This window comes from Syzygium oleosum, unplaced genomic scaffold (genome assembly GCF_021117445.2).
Source record: "Syzygium oleosum isolate NSW1041296 unplaced genomic scaffold, Sole_v2.1 Sole_v2.29, whole genome shotgun sequence".
In the NCBI taxonomy this organism is placed as follows: Eukaryota; Viridiplantae; Streptophyta; class Magnoliopsida; order Myrtales; family Myrtaceae; genus Syzygium; species Syzygium oleosum.
The window spans coordinates 400,995-418,223 of NW_026607513.1; the positions used below are offsets into that span (position 1 = coordinate 400,995).

General features: G+C 39.7%; 2 protein-coding genes and 1 pseudogene across 2 annotated transcripts; all 3 read left to right on the forward strand.

Moving 5' to 3' along the window:
• The first annotated feature begins 433 nt into the window (after positions 1 to 433).
• LOC130135221 (G-type lectin S-receptor-like serine/threonine-protein kinase At1g11330) lies at positions 434 to 4,797 on the forward strand. The gene is made up of 6 exons (XM_056303790.1): positions 434 to 2,574; positions 2,765 to 3,048; positions 3,147 to 3,357; positions 3,576 to 3,813; positions 3,900 to 4,050; positions 4,137 to 4,797. The coding sequence occupies exons 1-6, from the start codon at positions 1,275 to 1,277 to the stop codon at positions 4,443 to 4,445; spliced, it is 2,493 nt and encodes an 830-aa protein (XP_056159765.1). The 5' UTR covers positions 434 to 1,274; the 3' UTR covers positions 4,446 to 4,797.
• A 3,079-nt stretch (positions 4,798 to 7,876) lies between these two features.
• On the forward strand, positions 7,877 to 12,319 carry LOC130135190 (G-type lectin S-receptor-like serine/threonine-protein kinase At1g11330). Its single transcript, XM_056303733.1, has 7 exons — positions 7,877 to 9,994; positions 10,320 to 10,424; positions 10,517 to 10,716; positions 10,791 to 11,001; positions 11,446 to 11,683; positions 11,772 to 11,922; positions 12,011 to 12,319. Exons 1-7 carry the CDS (start codon positions 8,710 to 8,712, stop codon positions 12,317 to 12,319), a joined length of 2,499 nt encoding a protein of 832 aa, XP_056159708.1. The 5' UTR covers positions 7,877 to 8,709.
• Positions 12,320 to 14,306: 1,987 nt separating this feature from the next.
• Positions 14,307 to 16,480, forward strand: LOC115661555 (G-type lectin S-receptor-like serine/threonine-protein kinase At1g11330; annotated as a pseudogene).
• Positions 16,481 to 17,229: the final 749 nt, after the last annotated feature.

Below are 17,229 nucleotides of genomic sequence, written 5' to 3' on the forward strand. Positions count from 1 at the left end.
CCCCCCTCCACTATGGGGTGAATTGCAATTAGCCCCCTCCTTCAAATGTTTGCAACAACTCATTGACGTTTCTATATGTTCCAAATTAGAATCCAAATCTAAGCTGCGCTAGAAATACCCTCAAATTTGCATTAGCCTCAAGTGTTCACTAATATTCATCTCGCGTCATAAATTCGATGGCATGGCTAGCTCAAGCAATTCCACTGATTCAGTTGATGTGAGAAAGATATAGTTTATGTTCCTCAACATTGCAGTCCTTGTCGATTGATTGTACCATTTCAATCAGTAGGACTAGTTGTGAGCAACTGGAAACTAAGTTCGTGGAAATGTACATGAATCTACCAAGAAAGTGGCAATTCACGGAAAGCAATTGCGGCCACAATCCTGAATGAAGGCAAGAATCTAAAATTTCCATGGCATGCTCTCTCTAACTGGTCACTTTCAAAGACTCAAATGCTTTTCTACTGTTGCCGTCGTCAATGGGGCAAAAATCCTTATGTAGAAACTCTGGCACTTAGCTGATGCTCTCCCGTTGGCACGCTAGATCATTATACTTGACTCATAAGTCGAGGTGAAGTGACTCTTCAAGGAAAGACAATCAGTGCGACTGGTTGTAAGCAACTGGAAACTTAGTCCTTTCAAATGTTCATGAATCCACAAAATACGAGGAAATTAATGGGGACCACAATGTTGAATGATGGCAACGATCTAAAAATTTCCATGGCATGCTCTCTCTGACCGTTAATCCTCCAAGACTCGAATGCATTTTCTACAGTTGTCCTCGTCAATGGGTCAAAAATCCTGATGTAGAAACTCAACCGCTTAATTCATGCTCTCACGTTGGCTTGCTAGATCAACTCTTGAACCATAAGTCACGGCGAAGTGACACTTTAAGAATCTCACTAAGAGAAAAAATGACAATGTCGATAAGAGCCAAAGAGGAAAGTGGTCTGATTGGGGAGATGTTATATCCAACATGCTACTCAACAGTAAAGATCACCGTGTGGAAAACTTTTGAAAGGCCAGTTTAAGCCACCAGCCAGAAAAAATCAGGACATTGATAGCAATAGTTGACGAGGAAAATCTTCCCATTAGAGCAATATAAATTTCTTCATGGAGATGCTTGCAATGGAAAATTTACCTTTATCTTCAACCTCAAGGATTTCTTTCTATAATTGTGATTTCCACCTTCTGTCCTAAACTTCAGGTTGTGTCTTCTGATGTTGTAAAGCTAGTAAAATCAGTTGTTGCTGAGAAGAAAAATTCAAGTAGTCATGATACTTCTAGGAAAAGTAAGAATATTCCCTCTTTTTATTCTGTCTTGTTATGCTGTGAAATTTTGTTTTGGAGAAGATGTCATTACAGCTTCTGAGTACATCCAAGACCCTGGAAGTATCATATCAAGTGGCGGTTTCTACAGACTGGGATTCTTTAGCCCCAATGGTTCTACCAATCGGTATGTTGGAATTTGGCATAACAAGATTCCTGCATTTAACGTCTTTTGGGTTGCGAACAGGGAGAAGCCTGTTTCAGATTCTTCTGGTGTCATGACCATATCCGATGACGGTAATCTCGTGATAGTGAATGGAAAGAAGGATGTACTTTGGTCATCAAACGTTTCCACCTCCGGAGCTAATGCAAAAGCCCAATTATTAGATACCGGAAATCTTATCTTGCTCAAACAAAGTTCTAATACGAGCACAAATGATACAGAAATGGTATGGGAAAGTTTCCAGATCATGACTGATACATTCATGGCGAAAATGAAGCTTAGCACCAACGTTAGAACAAATGAGAAGCAGGTACTCACATCTTGGAAAAGCCCTTCTGATCCATCGATTGGAAGTTTCTCAATTAGTCTTGAACCGCAAGATATTCCTGAAGTTTTCCTTTGGAATGGCACTACTCTATATTGGCGGAGTGGTCCATGGAATGGTAAGGTTTTCATCGGAATTCCCGAGATGGAATCAGTCTATCTTGATGGATTTAGCTTAGTGGATGATAAAGAAGGAACTGTCTATCTGACTTACAATTTTGCGGAGGTGTCTTATTTGTCATACTTTTTTGTGAGGTCAAATGGGGAGTTGTTGCAGCCATTCTGGGATGAAAAATATAAGCATTGGCGGATTGATTGGTCAACCCGGGCGTCCGAGTGTGATGTTTATGGCAAGTGCGGGCCGTTTGGATTCTGTGATGCGAAGAAATCACCAATTTGCAGCTGCTTGAGAGGCTTCGTGCCTAAAATAGTTGAAGAATGGGGCAGAGGGAATTGGTCCAGTGGATGCATCCGGAGGTCATTGCTGCAATGTGACAGGATAAAAAATGGTAGTACTAAAGCTGGAAAAATGGATGGATTTGTAAAGCTTGAGAATGTGAAAGTGCCGAATTATGCAATCTGGTCATCTCCTTTGGAAGACAAGTGCCGAGAGCAGTGCCTCAGTAATTGTTCGTGTGCAGCATATGCTTATGATGAGGGCGTTGGTTGCATGTATTGGAGGCGAGACCTAATCGACGTACGGAAGTTTTCCTATGGAGGAACAACTTTTTATGTTCGACTGGCCCATACAGAAGTTGGTAAGTCATTCGTAAATATAAATTCTGCTCAATCTGGTAACGCGACTTACTGCAAGATGGTTAGGGAATTTCAATCTATGTGATATGCCAGGTGGAGTTGTGATCTATGAAAGGTAGCTAAACAGTTATTTTTTTCTCATTATCTGCTTCAATCTCAGATGTCTTTGTTTGTCCGTATTTTGATCTGCAGAAGGAAAAAGAGATCTGAGAGCAATTATAGCAGCTGCAGTTGTTGTGGCAACAGTTATTTTCAGTATTGGTACTTTCTTCGCTTGGAAGAAATCAAAAAAACAAGGAGGTAAAGACGGAGAACAATTTCCAGAGGCTTCTAGCGAGAACGTGCTTGGAGAGAACTTGAGCAAAGTCAATCTCCAGGAACTTGTGCTGTATAAATTAGAAGAGCTGGCCGCAGCAACAAGCAACTTTGGTGACGCAAACAAGCTCGGAGAGGGTGGCTTTGGGGCAGTATATAGGGTAATACTTTGTCGTGTAGAGGACAGCTACTCCATTATTCGTTCTTTCTTTTATTTTATTTTTTAATTTCAGCAGCTCATTTAAGTCCTTTTGTACAGGGGAGATTGCTAAATGGAAAAGAAATAGCAGTCAAAAGACTATCAAGGGCCTCAGGACAAGGATTGCAGGAATTTATCAATGAAATGGTGGTGATTTCCAAGGTCCAACATCGAAATCTGGTTCGACTTCTCGGATGCTGTGCCGAACAAGATGAGAAACTATTAGTCTATGAGTTCATGCCAAACAAGGGTCTAGATGCATTTCTTTTTGGTAATAGTCCATTTCTTACAGCATTCCGTCTATCTATCATCGGATACCAGTTTATAGGGCGGTCTAAATTTTTATTTTAGCTGTTTAAACAGCATCTGGCTGTACCTATTGCACATACTTCACATTTTCGGTTTAAATGGGAACCTCTTTCTGTGCATTTCACTCTTCTCCAGTCACAAAACTAACACATTATTTTACACTTCTGTTGTCAATTTCAGATCCGCTCAAACGAGAGCAACTGGATTGGAGAAGACGGTTCAACATTATTGATGGAATTTGTCGAGGCCTACTGTACCTTCACCGTGACTCCAGACTACGGATAATTCATAGAGATCTTAAGACGAGTAATATACTGTTGGATGAAGAGCTCAATCCAAGAATTTCAGACTTTGGAACGGCTAGGATATTTGGGGGAAAAGAAGATCAAGCAGATACACTAAGAGTTGTGGGAACCTAGTAAGTATTTCTTCTATTATGAGTCTCATACTGATTTTATCTTTGTACCTATCATAAGGAATATGAAATTGTTTCCTGGAATGCAGTGGCTACATGGCTCCAGAGTATGCGATGGAAGGTCGGTTTTCAGAAAAATCAGATGTCTTTAGCTTTGGAGTATTATTGCTGGAGATTGTAAGTGGAAGACAGAACACTAGCTTCAATGAGGAAGATCAATCCTTGAGCCTGTTAGGATTGGTAAGCTGTTACAAACAGAGAGATCACCCTATTTCCATCAACTCAAATTCCAAAAATAATTGGACTTGAATTCTGTTTTTTGGTAGGCTTGGAAATATTGGGAGGAAGACAATGCACAAGCACTAGTGGACCCTAAAATTTCTGTTGGATGCTTTGAGGTTGAGATTATAAGGTGCATAAAAGTGGGGCTGCTTTGTACACAAGAACTTGCAGAAGATAGGCCTACCATCTCAACTGTTATCTCGATGATTAACAATGAAATTGTTGGTCTTCCTAGTCCAAGCAAACCTGCATTCACCGAGAGGCAAACGACCACCGACACAGGTTCCTCAAGACAAATCCAGAAGAAATATTCTGTCAACCATGTCACTCTTACCGATCTTGAAGGCAGATAAAATGAGTATGCCTGAACCAATACGTTTGAAAGTTCAGCTCAGAGATGCAAACGATAGCCAGCTCGTGTCTTGGACATGGAGTGAATAATGAGTACTAGCATGGTCCTATTTACATGTACTGTTTTTAAAGCAGTCTTTATTTTTCTTCTCTTTTTTTTCCCTTAATCAAATTCAACCTTGCTTGAAAATGTATGAACATAAAATATTGAAATAGCAATCAATATCACTGTACGTAGGGTGACAGTTAGCGTTTGCTTGTTTGTGTCATTCCTAAGTTAGGAGGCGAATATGTGGCAATTTCCGTGTTGGTAATGCGTTTACTTCACATTTGAGGAAAATGGTTATTCCTATATTCAGGTACTTGTGTTAATATAGTACTTGTTGACTGATCAGATGATAAGAACCAACAATGGAACACATACTTGGTTTGTGGCTCAACACAATCTGGAACTATATCCAGATTCATACCATGAGTCCGAAGTGCAAGTGCAAGGAGTGGAACCAAAACCAGAAGCATAATTATAAACAACTTAAAAGTAAGCGCAAGATAATGTCAATCAAATGGCATGAACCTAGTACTCTGGAGAAAAGTTTTCTTCCATGTTTGTGTGTGTGGTCTTGTTGAACTTTCCCTCTTTTGCTCCAGATTTCCAATTGTCTGAGATCGCATTAGTAACTAAAGCATCGGGCACTGTGAAATAGGTCATTTTTGGTTCTTAAGACAAGGAAGAATCTGCTTACTTCAACTCACTATGGAAAGCATTTTCGACGAGAATGTCTGTTGGCATTGCAAAAATGCCAATCAAAGTTTCGAAGAACTGACAGAGATTAACAATGTTTAGAAATTGTTTTGGAGGATTAGCCGATAGATACTTGGTATTTGTCCAGAGAATTACCCTTGTAATAAGCTGAAAACCAAGTTAATTCAGCCTATAGAAGCTTGCCGTGAAAGAGAAAAGGAGAGTTGAGACCAGGTCATTAAAACAGAAAATGAAAAATAGGCATGAATGTCCCATGGAGACGAGTCAAGAATAGACACTCTTTATCGTATGATACTTGTTTTTATTGATGAAGAGTCTTATGATAACTTCTTTTTCTTTTACAAGACGAAAAATTTCCCGAAACTTTGTGCATTCATGTGTTATGATATTGTTACAGGAGTAGGGGATCTTCCTATTTTGACCGAGTAAAAAACCAGCGACCAGAGATCCATATGACCCCAAAGATGCCCAATGAGCTACGGTTGAAACTACAACATTTGATGAGCAACGACCTGAAAAGGAAATCCTGAACTACATTAAACAATCCAAGAATACTAAACCACGAAAAACAGCTTGCGGTCAACAAGGCCGCCCTGTTCTTCCCAAATTCCCAACACCAGAACATCTTTTAGGGGACAATAGCAAATGGCTAGGAATACAGAGGATTCACTTTGTCGACAGCCAATGGAAAGGTTAAGTTCTAGCCTAGAGGAATTGATACCGCCATTTGCCATGTGTGTATATAATCGAAGGTTTAACTTACTATTCTATAAACACATTAAAGATGCAAATATGGCAAGAATGTGGGAAATGAGTTCTTTTCGCTGTTGGCAGGTGGGAATCCTGTTTTTGTTGTTTGCTGTCAACCTAAAATGTATGCGCTGTTTGCTGTTTCTGTTTTTTGATTTCCAACAATATCTGGTGGGAATCCTGAAAACCTCCTCACAATGACAGGCGAATCTCTACTCCGTTTGTTCATGCCATACATAATTTTTCCCTTGATTTTCACATCTTCGTCTATCTAGTACTTGTACCAGTTCGACAAGAAATAGGTGGGTAGCCAAGATAGCTAAGCTATCATTTGTGGGTGCAAGACTTCTTTTGTAGTATTTGTATCTCTTTGATTAGGTCAAAGAGTAGTGGTGGGACACACTTTAGGAAAAAAACTAAAGGAAAAAGGAAAAGTTGACCTCAATAATGATGCAATAGTGGACGCTCCAGTTAAAAGGAACCGAGAGCAACGGGGAGTGAGAAAAGAAAAAGAGAGAAAGAAAGGACATAAGAAAATAGAAGAAAGGGAAAAGAGAAGCGGGTTTTGCGTCGCGAGGACCTCGCCAAGACGATTCAACTCCGTATCGCAATGCTCGGATTACAAGATGTTGGTTAATAAGAGTACATTTGGATTGGAGAGCATGGTTTCAACTTAATTGATGGAATTTAACGAGGTTTACTCTATCTTCACAGGGACTCTAAACTACGGATTATTCATAGAGATATGAAGGCAAGCAATATGCTGCTAGATGCATAGCTTAATCCAGAATTTTTGTACTTTGGAATGGCTTGGATATTTGAGGGAAATGAAAATCAAGCTGATACACGAAGAGTCGTGGAAACCCAGTTAGTACCTCTTTAATTTCAAAGTTCCTAGTGATTTTATTCTTTACTCATAATAAGGAATCTGAACTTATTTGATGGATAATCCAGCAATGACATGGCTCCTGAGTATGCAAAAATCGACATCAAAACCAAGCAAAACACTACTTTAACTTTAACCGCTAATAAAATGATTCTCACGCGTCAACAAATCGCTCGTCCAAATGGATTATTCAAAGCTATCCGTAACGTGAAACTTGCGCACGAGACTCTAAAATTTGGCTCCGACTAAACCATTAATTCAAAACGAGTCCCACCAAACCCCACGGCTCCACCACGCCCTAACCCATGATTTCCATAAAATTCCATAACTCAATAACTTCAAAATCGGACATGAGAGTCTCTGCTCTAATCAGGAAATCGATTAGACTAAATAAAGGGCTTAGCAATGCGAATCAAAATAAATTTAACTTAATAAAATTTTCGTAACGTGTACGTTCAAAACCCCCTTTTCTATTTTTTTTCCTTTCCCTTTCTTTCTCGTCTTTGCCCATTCTTCTTCTTTTCTTCTTTCTCTTGTGCGCGTGTTCTCTGCCCATTTTATAAGCCGAGCGGTCCACCTGTCCTTTTTGTTGACTAGTTAACTTTTTCTTTCTTTTTTTACCCTTCAACTTTTTTGACTTAGTCAAAACCCACGTATTACGTCTTTTACGCACAACTTGGTTTTTACTCTCCTCTTTCCCCCGCCAACCTGACAGCGAAAATTTGGTTTTTAGTCCCCGTTCGTTTCGACAATTTAATTTTTATATATTGTTCATTTCGCGAAAAACGTTATATTTTTTAAAAATATTTTTCAGAAGTTATTTTTCTAAAAAATGACACAATTTTCTATGTTTGGCTAAAATTTTAAAAAATTTCAAAAAATATTTTCAGCCGTTCGGTACGAAAAATATTTTCCTTCGTGCACTATTTTGAATAGTTTTTTATTTTCTATTTTAATATATATTTTTTCTCTTTTTTATTTCCCTTTCTTTCTTCCTCTGCCGGTCGCCGTGGCGCGACGCCATATCTGGCAAGGCTCGGCCTCGCTTGAGCTCGCCGGCCTTGGGCGAGCGAGGCCTCGCCTCGCCTCGCTGGTCTCGAGCTCCGCCGAGCATCACCGGATCTGGCGAGGCGAGGCGTCGCTCGAGCTCGCCAGCCGTGGGACGAGACGAGGGCCGAGCCTTGCTTCGTACACAGCACTCTTGCTTCGTACAAATTGGAGTAGTCTTGCCTATTTATACTAGTATATAGTCGATGGAGTAAATATCCAGTCTTCTAAATATTTCCTAGACTAATCATTACACAAAAGCTGGCTTTGACTGATTTTTTCCTAGACAATTCTGGAGTGGCGGCTTGGAGAAGAAAACTGGAGCCTCTCTTCAACTTGCCAACTTGACAGTTGGATTTTTCTTAAGAAAATTTTGGACATGATAATTTCTAGAAAATCTGCGAATGAGAGAAAGCATAAGGCTGGATTTTTCTGGAAGTATGTGGACAAATCCAGAGAGAGGCGTTGTTCTTTAGATGATAGAGATCATATGCAACTCTCGTATGCTGAATACTGGATACTATTAGCTAGAACAATCATATCCTTCAATACCGCTTTCTTTATGGAGCTCATTATGTCCATTAGCCTTGGACTATGCAAACGATGATTAGGCCTTGTGGGTATCTCTTGTAGTGGGAAACCGCCATCACCTTGACCCACAAGGCCTTCCTCTGCAAAATTCTGATTTTAATCTTCTGTCCTCAAATTCACTTGCCGGTCGTGGTGTTCTTGGTACTTTCTCTACCAAAGCCAGTAGTGCTGCAGCAGCGTGCCGTGTTATATAGGTTGTTGTTGAGGAGGAATAATTCCAGTTGTCATTATGATATTTCTGGGAAAAGCAAGATTGTTCTCTCTTTTTCTAATGTCTCGTTATGTTGTTAAATTTTGCATTGGAGGAGATGTCATCACAGCAACTGAGTATATCCAAGACCCTGGAAGTATCACATCAAGTGGAGGTCTCTACAGAATGGGATTCTTTAGCCCTAATGGTTCTGCAAATCGCTATGTGGGGATTTGGTACAGCAATGTTCCTACGAATAATATTCTCTGGGTAGCAAACAGGAAGAATCCGATTTTAGACTCTTCTGGTGTCATGACGATATCTGGTGATGGTAATCTTGTGGTCGTGAATGGAAAGAGGGAATTAGTTTGGTCATCAAATATTTCTAACTCCGTAAACGACGCAAAGGCTCAACTGTCAGATTCTGGGAACCTTGTCTTGCTCAAACAGAGCTCTAACTCCAGTGCAAATGGGGCTGAAACTCTCTGGGAAAGTTTCCAGCACATGACCGATTCATTCTTGGCGAAAATGAAGCTCAGCACTAACTCAAGAACAAATGAGAAGAAGGCACTGACATCTTGGAAAAGCCCTTCTGATCCATCAATTGGAAGCTTCTTGGCAAGTCTTGATACACGAGGCATTCCCGAACTTTTCATTTGGAATGGCAGTTCTCTTTATTGGCGTAGTGGTCCATGGAATGGTAATATTTTCATCGGAGCACCCGAGATGCAATCACTCTATATTGATGGGTTTAACTTAGTCGACAATCACGAAGGAACAGTGACTTACAGTTTTGCTGAGGCGTCTTCTTTGTCATACCTGTTATTAAAATCAAATGGGGATTTGGTGCAACCATATTTGGATCAGAATAGCAGTTCCTGGGGGATTGCTTGGTCATCTCGAGGGAGCGATTGTGATGTCTATGGCCAGTGCGGACCGTTTGGAATCTGCAATGCCAAGAAATCACCAATATGCAGCTGCTTGAGAGGCTTTGAACCTAAACACCTTGAGGAATGGAGCAGAGGGAATTGGTCCAGTGGATGCGTTCGGAAGTCATTGTTACAATGCAATGGAACTACAAATGGTAGCAGTAAAGCCAGCAAAAAGGATGGATTTTTTAAGCTGGAACTGATGAAAGTGCCAAATTATGGAATTTGGACCGACGATGATTGTCAAGGGAATTGCTTCAGTAATTGTTCATGTGTAGCATATGCATATGATTCTGGTGTCGGCTGCATGTACTGGAGTGGAGACCTAATTGACCTACAGAAGTTCTCCGTTGGAGGAACTACTCTTTACGTTCGGCTGGCCCACTCAGAACTTGGTAAATTAACTTTACTCTTAGATGATGGTTCTGATCAATTTGGTACTGCAGCTTATCTATAGACGGATCAATACGGCTCGACTCATTCTTCTAGACTCGACGGTTTGCATTAACAAACCAACACACGTGCACACTCAAACATAGGCACGAGCAGGGTCTAATATGGAGTCCTGAAAAGGAACAGATTTCACATATCTTCCTGACTATGACCAAGTATCATTATTAGCTATAAACAAGCGTTCCAAAATTGTTAATTTTCTAGTGGCTTACTAGCAGTGTCAACATAGTTTGAGACATCAGTTTATATATCTGCTCGGATCTGCAGAAAAAAAGAGATATCTGAGAGAAATCATAGCAACTACAGTCATCATAGGAACACTCATTGTCATCATCACAATATGGTTTGCCAGGAGAAAGGCGAAAAAACAAGGTAACCGAGTAATGCAGCTTTCAGATCATGGTACACAATCAGTTCTGAGTTTGCATGGATTAACTAACAAAAATTTATTTCTGGATCAGCAGTAAAGGAAAGCAAGGAAATTTATTTATCCAATGGAGAAGCACCTTTAGTGGTTTCTAGTGAAGAAATGCTTGGAGAGAACTTGAGCAGAGTTAAATTCCAGGAGTTTGTGCTATATAAAATTGAAGAATTGGCTGCGGCAACAGGAAACTTTGATGATGCCAATAAGCTTGGACGGGGTGGTTTTGGGCCAGTATATAAGGTATAAGTATACATGTAGGTATTATAAATGTTATGTCTGTTCATTTTAGTAGCTCATGTAGTTCTTGTGTACAGGGGACACTACCAAACGGTCAGGAAATCGCAATCAAGAGGCTATCGAGAGCCTCAGGACAGGGGCAGCAAGAATTTGTGAACGAAATGGTGGTCATTTGTAAGGTCCAACATCGAAATCTTGTTAGACTTCTCGGATGCTGTGTCGAAGGAGACGAGAAAATGTTAATCTATGAATTCATGCCAAACAAGAGTCTAGACACATTTCTTTTTGGTAATATTTCGCTTATTATAATGTTGCCTTGTACTATCATTCATACCACTATATCTGGAAACCCTCATTTGTATAGTTAGACTTTTAGGCTCCGTTTATTTCGCGAGAGTGAATGATTCTAAAAATGATCATTTGTATCATTTACAAAAATAAATGGAAAATACTTTCACTGTCTACAAAAATGTTTAGATATAAATTGTCGGTGATGAAAATATTTTTTATTGACTAATTATTTTAAGCAATACAAGCGATCCCTTTTAGGAAAATATTGTTCAAATCATTCATTTTCCCGTAAACAAACGTAACCTTAAACAGGATTGTCATTGTTCCTTCCGCAGATACTTCCAATTGTCTCGTTTGGCTTTGAACTTCTTTATGTGCATTTCAATCTTTCCCAGTTGCAAAAAATGAACTTTTTGCATTTTACTTCTATTATCTATTCAGATCCAGTTAAACAAGTACATTTGGATTGGAGAACACGGTTCAACATAATTGATGGAATTTGTCGAGGTCTACTTTATCTTCATAGGGACTCTAGATTAAGGATTATTCATAGAGATATGAAGGCTAGCAATATACTGCTGGATGAAGAGCTCAATCCAAAAATTTCAGACTTTGGAATGGCTCGGATATTTGGGGCAAACGAAAATCAAGCTAATACACGAAGAGTTGTGGGAACCTAGTCAGTACCTTTTTTTTTTTCAATGTTGCGAGTGATTTTATTCTCCACTCAGAATAAGGAACCTGATCTTGTTTGATGGATAATGTAGTGGTTACATGGCTCCTGAATACGCAATGGAAGGGCGATTTTCGGAAAAATTAGATGTCTTTAGCTTTGGCATATTATTACTGGAGATCATAAGTGGAAGACGGAACACTAGTTTTTATGAGGAAGATCAATTCTTGAGCCTTCTAGGACAGGTAAGCTCTCATTGATATGGAAGTTGGAACTGCATTGTGTTCTCATAAACTGGAACTCCAATAGTAAGTTGACTCGATTAATTTGCAGGCATGGCAGCTGTGGAATGAAGACGATACTCTAGCCCTAGTGGACCCAAACATTCCTGTTAGATGCTTCAAGGTTGAGCTTTTAAGGTGCATAAATGTGGGGCTTCTTTGTACACAAGAAAGGGCGAAAGATAGGCCTTCCATATCAACTGTTATCTCAATGATCAACGGTGAAATTGTGGATCTTCCCCGCCCGAGGCAACCTGCATTCACCGCGAGAAAAATAACCCAAGACACAGATTCCTCCGGACAAAGCCAAAAGACATGTTCTGCCAACGATGTTACTCTTACTGTTCTTCAAGGCAGATGACATGATCTGAGTTTTTGCACGATTCTCACTATGTGTCCTGTTCTTACTGTTTCAAGTTCGACTAGTTTTATTTTTACACAATCTTGCTTGGAAATGTATACAAACGCAAAACATAAACTATTTTTTTCCACTTTACAGTTCTTTACTACACATATTTGGGTCATCAAAAGTTGGGCTTCAAATATTTGGTACCTTCTGTTGGGAATATTGCTTGTACTTCTCATCTCAGGAGGCAGTGGTTTAGACAGAGTTCTGGAAAAATTGCGAACAGGCCCGCTCTACTGTGGGGTGAATTGCAATGAGCCCCCACCTTCAAATGTTTGCTACTACCCCTTGACGTTTCTATTTGTTCCAAATTAGAATCCAAATCTTGGCAACGCTAGAAATACCCTCAAATTTGCAATAGCCTCAAGTGTTCACTAATTTCATCTCGCATCATAAATTCAATGACATGGCTAGCTCAAAATATTCCACTAATCCTGTTGAGGTAAGAAGATATAGTTGATTTAACTCAACACTGCAGTCCTTGTCGATTGATTGTACGATTTCAATCAGTATGACTAGTTGTGAGCAACTGGAAACAACCAAGAAAGTGGAAATGTCATGAATCTACCAAGAAAGTGGCAATTCACGGAAAGCAATTGGGGCCACAATGTTGAATGAAGGAAACGATCTAAAATTTCCATGGCATGCTCTCTCAGACTGGTAATCCTCCCAGACTCAAATGCTTTTTCTACAGTTGCCCTCTTCAGTGGGGCAAAAATCCTGATGTAGAAACTCAAGCACTTAGTCAATGCTCTCACCTTGGCAACTACACCTTGACGTTTCTATTTGTCCCAAATTGGAATCCAAATCTTAGAAACGCTAGAAAATTTTCTTTAACCGTAAATTGTTTTTATAAAAATTAATACTTTGTTTTACACAAAGTTATTAATCGTTTACAAATATATTGTAATAGATTTTTCTCATAAAAAATTACTAAATGAAATTTTTTTTATTAAATAGTAACTCCTGATATGTTGAAGAAAGGGTTGATATGAATATTCACTAGTTATATAAAAACATTACTAGTGACTATCGATAGATAGTTAGATGCTTAATTTCTCCATCTGAAATTTTTTTATTTTTATATATCTATATATTTATGAGATTATGAATATCTATATCAGATAATTCCGATTCTATCTAAACAGCAAAGTGGGCAAGTCTGGATAAATAATTTGTTATTTCCACAGAAAATTCTAAATTGGTTCACTCGTGCCACATTTGCCTAAATTAATATTCATGTCACAAAAATCTCAACCCAATACCCTCATGCAACATTTAACCCAAACTAATTTTTATGTTATAGAAAATCTCAAATGGTTTTCCCGTTAGCTACCATCTCCAATATCTTGTCAGCCTTCGTTCAATTTTTTTATACGAAAATTAGTTTGGGTTAAATTTAAGGTATGACCGAAAATTAGTTAGGGTAAATATAATACGGTGTACTATTTAACAGATATTTAATGGAACGAAAATCAATTTAGGGAAAATGTGACACGAATTTACCGATTTGGAATTTTATGGTAATAGTCCATGCCCATGAAGACCCAGTCAGTTTAATGAACAAATTACAAAATATATTTACACGACACCCATCCCGACCGTTACGCAAGGGACAACCTCTCAAATCTCATGTCTTCATTACCCAAACTTTGGTTTCACATTTCGTTCTCTCTTCTTGCACGGCGAAATGACAGCGATAGGTTGAATTCGGAAAGCGTCCAAAGAGCAGAGTCCCCTCCGACACGTCATGTCTTTCCTTCCCTCCACTTGTGCGAAAAGATTGAGAGAGTGGGGACTGCCACGACGTCTTGACCCACCAACCGGTCTTCGTCCCTCAAATCCACATGCTCTCTAATCGAGTCACTGGGGAGATGTGATCCCTCCTCCTCCTCTCCCGCTTGGCTTGACGGGTTCAGCAGCCACTGGCAGTAGGCCCAGGATGGGCTTTCGTCATTTTCGCCGCCCGCAGCCTGTGAGACAGCGAACAGGTGGAGAAAGATTGGGGTGTCAGCATTTGCGGTTTTGGGGGGAAACTAGATATCTTTTGTGTTTCGACGTGGTCTGAGACATCAGTTCATGTCTCCGTTGTGATCTGCAGGTGAAACGAGACATCTGAGAGAAGTCATAGCAACTACAGTCATCATAGGAACACTCGTTGTCATCATGACAATATGGTTTGCCAGGAGGAGGGCGCAAAAGAGAGGTAACGAGTAATGCAGCTGTTAGATCCTCGCATGCCATTTAGTTCTGAGTTTGCATGGATTATATAATTAAGACCGTTGTCTGGAACAGCAGAAAAGGAAAGCAAGGAAAAGCATTTATCCAATGGAGAAGCCCCATCAGTGGTTTCCAGGGAAAAAATGCTTGGAGAGAACTTGAGCAGAGTTAACTTCCAGGAGCTTGTGCTGCATAAAATTGAAGAATTGGCTGCGGCAACAGGAAACTTTGGCGACGCCAATAAGCTCGGACGAGGTGGCTTTGGGCCAGTATATAAGGTATAATTATTCATGTAAAGTATCATATATGTGAGTGGGTGGGTGGGTGTGTGAGTGTGTGTGTGTGTCAATTTTAGTGGCTCATTTAGTCCGTGTACAGGGCACACTCCCAAACGGTCAGGAAATTGCGATCAAGAGGCTATCGAGAGCGTCAGGACAAGGGCAGCAAGAATTTATGAACGAAATGGTGGTCATTTGTAAGGTCCAACATCGAAATCTCGTTAAACTTCTCGGATGCTGTGTTGAAGGAGATGAGAAAATGTTAATCTAAGAATTCATGCCCAACAAGAGTCTAGACACATTTCTTTTTGGTAATATTTCTCTTTTTCAGTGCTGCCTCAAACTATCATTTATACCACTATATCCGGAAAGCCTCATTTGTATAGTTAGCCATGTAAACAGGATTGGGCTGTCCTGCTGCAGATGCTTTAACAATTCTGTTTGGCTTTGAACTTCTTTCTGTGCATTTCAATCTTTCCCAGTTGCAAAAAATGAACTTTTTGCATTTTACTTCTATTGTCTATTCAGATCCAGTTAAACGAGTACATTTGGATTGGAGAACACGGTTCAACATAATTGATGGAATTTGTCGAGGTCTACTTTACCTTCATAGGGACTCCAGACTAATGATAATTCATAGAGATTTGAAGGCTAGCAATATCCTGCTGGATGAAGAGCTTAATCCAAAAATTTCAGATTTTGGAATGGCTCGGATATTTGGGGGAAACGAAAATCAAGCTAATACACGAAGAGTTGTGGGAACCTAGGTAGTAGCTCTTTATTTTTCGACGTTCCTAGTGATTTTATTCTCTACTCAGATTAAGGAATTTGAACCTGTTTGATGGATGACGCAGTGGTTACATGGCTTCTGAATACGCAATGGAAGGGCGATTTTCGGAAAAATCAGATGTGTTTAGCTTCGGCATATTATTACTGGAGATCATAAGTGGAAAACAGAACACCAGTTTTTATGAGGAAGATCAATTCTTGAGCCTGCTAGGACAGGTACGCTCTCATTGATATGGAAGTTGGAACTGCATTGTGTTCTCATAACTGGAGATCATAAGTGGAAAACAGAACACCAGTTTTTATGAGGAAGATCAATTCTTGAGCCTGCTAGGACAGGTACGCTCTCATTGATATGGAAGTTGGAACTGCATTGTGTTCTCATAACTGGAACTCCAATAGTAAGTTGACTCGATTAATTTGCAGGCATGGCAGCTGTGCAATGAAGACAATATTCTAGCCCTAGTGGACCCAAACATTCCTGTTAGATGCTTCAAGGTCGAGCTTTTAAGGTGCATAAATGTGGGGCTTCTTTGTACACAAGAAAGGGCAAAAGATAGGCCTTCCATATCAACTGTTATCTCAATGATCAACGGTGAAATAGTGGATCTTCCCCATCCAAAGCGACCTGCATTCACCGCGAGGAAAATAACCCAAGGCACAGATTCCTCCGGACATAGCCAAAAGACATGTTCTACCAATGATGTTACTCTTACCGTTCTCCAAGGCAGATGACATGATTTGAATTTTTGCACAATTCTCAGTGTGTCCTGTTCTTACTGTTTCGAGTTTGACTAGTTTTATTTTTAGGCAATCTTGCTTGGAAATGTATACAGACGCAAACCATGAACTATTTTTTCCACGTAACAGTTCTTTACTACACATATTTGTGTCATCAAAAGTTGGGGTTCAAATATTTGGTACCTTCTGCTGGGAATAATGCTTCTACTTCTCATCTCTGGAGGCAGTGATTTAGATAAAGTTCTGGAAAAATTGCGGACAGCCCCCCTCCACTACTGGGTGAATTGCAATTAGCCCCCTCCTTCAAATGTTTGCTACTACTCCTTGACGTTTCTATTTGTTCCAAATTAGAATCCAAATCTTGGTAAAGCTCGGAATACCCTCAAATCTGCAATAGCCTAAGTGTTCACTAATGTTCATCTCATGTCATAAATTCAATGACATGGCTAGCTCAAAAAATTCCACTAATCCTGTTGATGTGAGAAAGATATAGCTGATTTTACTCGACGCTGCAGTCCTTGTTAATTGATTGAAGGATGTCAATCAGTATAATTAGTTGTAAGCAACTGGAAACCAAGTGCATAGAAATGTTCATGATACTGAAAACAAAATGGCAATTGAAGGAAAGCAATTGGGGCCACAATCTCGAATGAAGGCAACAATTTGAAATTAGCCTTATTACATTTGAGCTTCTTTCTGTGCTTTTCACTCTAAACCAGTCACGAAAATGATACAAAATTTCTGCATTTGCTTATGTTGTCATTTCAGATCCATTCAAGTGCGAGCATCTTGATTGGAGAAGATGGTTCAACATTATTGATGGAATATGTCGAGCCCTAT

Bases quoted from the DNA above. Each gene is read 5' to 3' on its own strand.
- LOC130135221 (XM_056303790.1), top strand. From the start codon at position 1,275: ATGATACTTCTAGGAAAAGTAAGAATATTCCCTCTTTTTATTCTGTCT. The intron at 3,814-3,899 runs GTAAGTATTTCT...CCTGGAATGCAG, and splicing joins CTAAGAGTTGTGGGAACCTA to TGGCTACATGGCTCCAGAGT. The intron at 4,051-4,136 runs GTAAGCTGTTAC...GTTTTTTGGTAG, and splicing joins CCTTGAGCCTGTTAGGATTG to GCTTGGAAATATTGGGAGGA.
- LOC130135190 (XM_056303733.1), top strand. From the start codon at position 8,710: ATGATATTTCTGGGAAAAGCAAGATTGTTCTCTCTTTTTCTAATGTCT. The intron at 9,995-10,319 runs GTAAATTAACTT...TCGGATCTGCAG, and splicing joins GCTGGCCCACTCAGAACTTG to AAAAAAAGAGATATCTGAGA. The intron at 10,717-10,790 runs GTATAAGTATAC...TCTTGTGTACAG, and splicing joins GTTTTGGGCCAGTATATAAG to GGGACACTACCAAACGGTCA.